General features: G+C 44.9%; 1 protein-coding gene across 1 annotated transcript; it reads right to left on the bottom strand.

The window, feature by feature from the left end:
• Window positions 1-2,464: 2,464 nt before the first annotated feature.
• barhl2 (BarH-like homeobox 2) lies at window positions 2,465-6,419 on the bottom strand. The gene is made up of 3 exons (XM_061298119.1): window positions 5,809-6,419; window positions 4,326-4,551; window positions 2,465-2,819 (listed from the first exon to the last, which is right to left on the bottom strand). The coding sequence occupies exons 1-3, from the start codon at window positions 6,359-6,361 to the stop codon at window positions 2,465-2,467; spliced, it is 1,134 nt and encodes a 377-aa protein (XP_061154103.1). The 5' UTR covers window positions 6,362-6,419.
• Between the last annotated feature and the right edge of the window lie 668 nt (window positions 6,420-7,087).

Below are 7,087 nucleotides of genomic sequence, written 5' to 3'. Positions count from 1 at the left end.
GACAACATAAAAAAGAAAATAGTTTCGAAATATTTTCCACTATTGACGTGACCTTTAGCCGACCCTGAACAACTCAACTGAGAGAAAAGAGATTTTTTTTTCAGAGAGGTGCTGGAAATAAACAACTGTGGTTGCGCAAGTGTGCACACCCTCTTGGAAGCGGTATGCGGTTCGCATTCAAGCTCATGTTAAATGGTCAACACACGCTTGCCTCAATTTCGTCTTCATCTGATTCACCCCAAACTTCAGATGTTCTCGTTAGCTTTGAGTTCTACATTTTTCAGATAAATGGGGGTTTTTTTTGACATCACAAAAGCCTGACGTTTGAACAGGGGTGTGTAGACTTCTTATACCAATGTATCCATCCATTTTTATAGCACTTATTCTGCTGGCGTGTTGGAGCCTACCATGCTTGTTTTTGGGATGAGAGATGAAACCCTCGCAGGCATGGGGAGAACATGCAAACACTACATTGGATTCAAACCTAAAACCTCTGAACTGTGAGGCGGATGTTTACCTACTTTGTAAAGAAAAAATTGAAACGGGAAAAAAAAACCCATCTTTTTTACCCAGTGTGAGGTACTGAGTGACATCACAGTTGATACTACGTAGAGCTCAGATATGTCCATTTGTATTTAGTCCAGTGATGCCTCAAACCTATTTTTTTACATTCTTTTAGTATTGTACATTTTTTCAAACTTCTTTTCAGCTCATTTTAAAGCCTCAGACTGTTGTGCAACTTCAAAACTTATTTCTGCTTATGTTCTTATTTTATCTAAACTTTTATATGTAATCTATTTGGGCAAATAATAATTATAACATTTTTAGGAGGTACTAGGCAATTGGACCTTGTCCCCAAGCTAATTTTGAAGCTGCAGTTGATTAATCATCCTTTGCTATTATGTTAGCCAAAAAAAAAAAAAAGTCAAATTTCGCAAATATATCCAAACATGAATGCTAATGTAAAATATGTTGCAAATCTGGACTGCATTGAGCGTTTCCCGTGTGAAAAGCTCAACCTGCCAGTCAGCTTCACGCTGTCACTTTAACTCACACTCAAGTGTGACCCACTTTAAACAAGTCGCTGCCACTTTTTTTTATCTGCCGCTTTGTTTGCGCCATCACTCCACCGCAAAAAAAAAACTACTCACGTAAATAACTCCTCATAAAAATCATTGACATCTGATATTTCATCACTTTTTTCCTCTCTCTTTTTTAAAGGCGTCTGCCTAATGGATGAGCAGGTATCTATGCTGCCACATTAATTCTGTTTGGCTTGCAGGCTGTTAATGAAGCGCACACACACTAAAACCCGCGCCGTCCCCTCCCTCCTCTATCCACCCGCGGAGTGTAATAAATAAATCATAATGGCACAGAAGTCATGCATGTGAGCAACGTGCGCAAACCGCACCGCGCTGCCGCTGGATCTGCCGCAAAGCAAGATGGCAACATTTGCGCATCTTGTGAAAAAGTCACATTCCTACGATCTTAGCTGGGGTTTTTTTTTTTTTTTGGTGGGGTGGGGCGGGGGCATATAAATTTCGTCCGCTCTATAGTTCTTAAAACTGAAATATCAAAGTAGTAAAAAGATAGTTGCTCCTTCGTGTGCAGTAAAATAAGCGTGTTTGTTTGTGCAAGTGGCCATGTTGTAAGCTATCTAAATATCGCATAAAAACCTCCGGGGTCGTAGTTCTAAAACCAACTAAAATCAATAACATTGAGTATATGCTCTTAAATGGAAAATCTATTTTCTTATGAAGTTGATATAGAGTTGGAAATGCAAATTACGTCATTGCAACTGTGGGGTAAAATCGTGCGGCTAAATATGAACGTACTTTCAATAATAATAATAATAATAATAATAATAATCACACAATGACTACAATTTAGCACGGCTCTCCAAATGGCCCCTGATGGGAAAATGGCTCCCGTGCAGCCCTGCTGGCTTTTCGAGAATTTGTCGTTTTTTCCTTTGCAGCGTGTCCCGCTGAGAAGTGGGGAAATGTGTGAGCAGCTGCAGGGCCACATTCCCAATCCCTGCGCGTTTACGTTGCCAAGCGCGTGCACGCGCATTCACCGCCACTACGCGCAAACGTCGGTCACCAAGCTAAATCTGCAACGTTTAACAAGTAAATTTAATTTTCTTTTTTTTTTTTAACAAAATTGTTTTCAGAGACGGCCAGGTAACAAGAAAAGAAAAGTTGTCCGTTTGCATTACGTCTTTATTCATTCCGTTCTTCTCCATCTAATAATAAACTTTAACTGTTTATTTGCTAATGTTAAGTGGATTTTGTACAAAAAGACAAAGCAAAAACGAACAATCAGACGCGAGCAGTCCGCGTGTTCCAGAGTCTTTTATCTCCTTTCCCCGCCACGTGTGCGCGGGGTTAAATGTCTTTAGTGTATTTTTTTTTTTTTTTAATTGGTTGGTTTGTTGTTGTTTTCGTTTTCCTTTTTAGCGTCCCTACCGCGCGTGCGGCGGACTCGACAGAGGGTTCAGTGCCGGCTGGCCCCCTGGTCCAAGGCCGTGGATGAGCACGCGGGGCACCAGCGGCCTCTGGATGCCCGCGGCCGCCGCCGCTGCTGCCGCCGCGGCCGCCGGGTGGGGCGGATGCGGCGGGTGCGGCGCGGAGGGAGTCCGGTACATGCTGCTGTACATGGCGGCCGCAGCCGCCGCTGCCGCAGTGCTGCCGTCCACAGAGCCCAGGAGACTCGGATGGTAGAAGTAGGGCGACGGGAACATCCGCTGCAGGGCTGAGTAGTTGCCGGCCTCAGCCAGCAGCTCCAAGCCAACCGCCGTCTGACGCTTCCATTTGGTCCTGCAGAGGCCCAACGACAACGGGAGTTAGTCGCTGCAAAAAATGCATACATACAATAAGCATCATAAAATTAAGCGGTTAAAAAAAAAATCGACACTTTTAAATAGCTGCGGACAATAACCGAATTGCGCGCCACACGTTTGATCTTTTTTGCAGGAAGCAAAAAGTTGTTGGTTTTTAAATCTGCATGCATGCTGAATTGTGCATGAAAATTGGTGTAAAAACAACCAAGCAAAAAAGCTTCTAAATCAGCTGAAGCCAACCACATTCAGGCAAAAATCCAGTACAACGTGTAATGGCATGAATTATTTGATTTTTTAAACAAATATCTGAATATCATAGTTAATTGTGAATAATAAGCGAAAAAATCCTTAAAATATTTTCTTAATCCAGCAGTGGTGGGCAACTTCTACTGTGGGGGCATGTCCATAGAATACTGTCAAAGTTGTGCGGGGAAAAACATTTTGATTTTAAAAAATCTGAGATGAATTAATTTAATCCGATTCCACATGAGAAAATACACTTCAAAATCAGATGATCAATTAGTGCACAAATACGGTGCCTAAATCAACCTGGCCAACTTCCAGTGTGCAGACACGTACATGGTCTGAAGTGAAATTTGATATCTAAAAAAATGGGCATGTGGGGCTGTGGGGGGGGGGGGACACATTTTTTAAAGTGCACGACGAATTAGAGGTAAAAAATGCTGATGCCATTTTTACTTAGAAAAAAAGAAAAAGTTTCATGCTTAAATATCAGTGGTCAACTTCTAGAATCTGGGCCATATTTGGGCTGCATCCGGTCACGTGGGATTCCATAACTCTTTGGGGGGGAGGGGCCATATTTTTGTGTTTCTTTTCATTCTACACGATGAATTAGGAAGAACATGCATGCTTTTTATTTTCATTGTAAAAAAACAACAACAACAAAAACGCTAAAACCCTCGTTGACCAACCTGTGGCGTGTTGACCATACTTGGACATTATCCTGTCAACCTCCAATTTAATTGATTTTTGAAAATTCATTTTGTTTTTCATTCTTTTAAATGTACATTCCTCTTCTTTTTTTGCATGAAGATATGAAACGTCCAAAACGCCTTTACCGTTAAATTACGAAACCAATAAATATATTCAAACTAACCATTGACATTTGTTATTTTATAATCTACAATGAAAATGATACAACAGTAACTTAATGATAACAAAATACATTTGGACAGGCCATACATTAAACCCACTCCAAAGAAAAGATATTGCCTCGAACGTAGAAATAGTCCTCCCCCGTGCAGAGTCTAACATATAAAAATGAAAAAAAGACAAGAATGGAATGTTTTCCCCTCTGACATTAATAATCATCGACATTACACGGAACAGCTACAAAAGTCTGCCTGGGAAAATCCACCAGAATTATGTAAAAGCAAAATAAATGTAAATAAATAAAAATAAATCTCTTATGAGTTCGCCACTTTGAGTGCACGTTTGTACGCAAGCGGGCACATTGTCGTACCGTCTGTTCTGGTACCAGGTCTTGACCTGCGTGTCGGTGAGGTTGAGCGCGGCGGCCAGGTCCATGCGGTCCTGCACACTCAGGTACTTCTGGCGCTCGAAGCTGCGCTCCAGCTGGTTGAGCTGGTGGTCGGTGAAGGCCGTGCGCGCCTTGCGGGGCTTCTTGGTGCGCGCCGGCGGGCTGTCGCGGCTGCTTGAGATCTCGCGCTCGCCCTCCTCCTTGCTGCCTGCATGTGTACCCACCACCACAACATGCAGCAAATTAATGGCGGCACATGCACTCCATTCCCGGGTGATCGTGGCAGAAATAAGCATGGCGAGCGGGCTTATTAATACGCGAAAAAAATACGACCCTCTTCGTTTGACGTGGCGTCCTTTTTGTTCACTTGTGAGAAACACATGGTTGATCATCGGTGATATGTTTTGATTTTCCCATCTTAGAAGTCGTCAACTTTTCCTCGAAAATACATACTGTAGCTTTTAAGAGAAATGTACGAACGTGTTCCGTGAACATGTTTTTCATGCAAATATTAAGTGGTCGTCCGACCTGGGTATAGGGGCGAAAAAGTTGAGCTTTTTCTTGAAATATGCGTTTTTCTTTCATTATTACGTTTTTGCTCTATTTGATCTTCAAAATAGTTTCTTTTCCTCGAATATTTTTTAAAAGAAATATGTGCATACTCTTTAATATTTTGTTTTTGCCAATACAACCTTTTTGTCACGGACTTTTAAATTAATTAGATTTCTGTTTCGAAAATTGTCATATTTTTCGAGAATACACATTTTGTTCGTCAAACTAACTTTTTCTTGAATATATATGTATTTATATATTTAAAAAATTAAATCTAAAGTATACATTTTTGTCTTAAAAATAGGACGGAGTCCATAACATCCAAGACCGGAAGAAGCATTTGAATTTATGCCGAAACGTCTTCTACACTCTTAACAATCCACTTTCCATATTTTAGCTGCAGGTCGCGTCTTTTCTCTGCGCTTTAACAATTAATTTATCTGACGTCGAAATATCTGCAGCAACAACTAAAAAGGATGAGTAACGAATCTTTAACAGTGTTTTTACTTTTTAAATTATTTCAAAATTTGCGTGCTTGTGTTGAGTCTGAATTCTTTTCGGATTAAGTCGGAAAGCAAAAGTCCAGCGGCCTGCATTCCAATTCGTCCGCGACGCCCAAATCAAATCACCTGCGTCAACTTTTAAATGAACTTGAGCTGAGGCGCGTGTTGTTGTAAAAATCAATATGTCAATCTATTTGTAGCCCCCCCTGCGTTACCCCCTCCCTTTTTTCTCCTCCTGCCTCCAGGAGTAACAATCATCTCTCTAATTGAGCCACCAGGGAGGCTCCGCGCACAGCTTCTTCCTTCTCCCATGCATGCACCAGCAAAATCCCCCCCCCTCCTCCTCCTTTTGCTCTTCTCCCATGCAGCCCTCCTCCCCGCATCAACATCCTCCCTCCGATCCTCCGTACCGTTGCACTTGTCGCCGTGTAGCAGCATCTCATCCCGCCGCTCCATCTTGCCGCCCCGGCCCTCGTCCTGTAGCTCCATCTTGGGCCGGAAACCGTCCGGGCCCGAGGCGCTCTCGGCGGCCTTACTGGGCGACATGGACACGCTGGTGCTGTAGGGCGCACATGCGGCCAGTGGCTTGCCGTCGCCCAGGATGTCCTTGATGAGGAAAGACGAGGTGGCGCTCCGCGGGCCGCTGCAACCCGCGCCGGCCGCGGGGAGGAGGAGGTGGTGGTGCGGCGGAGGAGGGGGAGGATGCGCCGGCGGCCCGTGGTGCTGGTTGTGATGATGATGATGTTGGTGGTGATGGTGGAGGTTGTGGTGGTGGTGGTGGTGGTGGTGGAGGGGGTTGGCGTCGGGGTCCGACGGGTGCTCCGCGGTGACGGAGAGCGGCGACGAGGGCGCCGTATCCGCCACCGTGTCGGCGTCCGAGCAGGACGGCGGCGGCGACGGCGTGGCCCGCCCGCCCGCCAGGATGGTGTCAATTCCGAAGCTGGAGCCGCTCGATGCCTCCATCTTAGCGGGAGGGGGTCGTCATAACAGCCCGGGCGCGCCTCTCCTCACATGCACAACCCCCAAAAAGTTGGCACACTGGAGAAAAGAAATTCAAAAAAAGAAAAAGAAAAGGGGAAAAAAAGGTAAATAAGTCCACAATCCAGCAGGTGAACTTCCACGGCATCCGCGCGCAGGTCGCCCCCCCACCCCACTCCCAGGTTTTCTTCTTCTTTGGCTTTTATTGGAAGTTGCGTGAAAGTTGCGCGTCAATGCGCAGCTGGCTTGCAGCTCCGTCCGGCTGCCGCATCACACTCCACACTCGCTCGAACCTTTTGCCGCTAATCACCGTACTCGCGCACTACAATGACTTCCTGAGGTGACGTCACAGCCCACGGCCAAGAGGGGGTGGGGTGATTAATATTTTCTCCTTTCTAATAAATACCGCAACGCTGCTTCTCTTCATAGCACTCCAAAAAGAAAGAAAATCCTTCTCCTCCTCTTTCTGCTCCTTTTCATCCACCTGCTCCTACGTCCCCATTGGCTGGCGCTCAGACCCCGACGGCCAATCAGCGCGGAGCTTCTTGAATCCTGTTCTCGATGCCGAGAAATGAAGCTGCTTTTTTCCTCCTCTGCAGGCCTCAGCGGCGAGCTTTTATTTCCTAAACACTCAACAGGATTTTTGTTGTTGTCTTTTTTTCCCCCCTTCTTAAAAAAAGGAAGATTTAATTCCGGCGTCATGGTCGGTCC

The sequence above is a fragment of the Syngnathus typhle genome, linkage group LG14 (genome assembly GCF_033458585.1).
Source record: "Syngnathus typhle isolate RoL2023-S1 ecotype Sweden linkage group LG14, RoL_Styp_1.0, whole genome shotgun sequence".
Lineage (NCBI taxonomy): Eukaryota > Metazoa > Chordata > Actinopteri > Syngnathiformes > Syngnathidae > Syngnathus > Syngnathus typhle.
This window is presented reverse-complemented; position numbering and strand designations above follow the sequence as displayed.

Coding starts and splice junctions, on each gene's coding strand:
- barhl2 (XM_061298119.1), bottom strand. CDS start 6,361: ATGGAGGCATCGAGCGGCTCCAGCTTCGGAATTGACACCATCCTGGCG. Junction 4,552..5,808: donor ACACGGCGACAAGTGCAACG/GTACGGAGGATC, acceptor GTACACATGCAG/GCAGCAAGGAGGAGGGCGAG. Junction 2,820..4,325: donor ACCTGGTACCAGAACAGACG/GTACGACAATGT, acceptor GGGCCTCTGCAG/GACCAAATGGAAGCGTCAGA.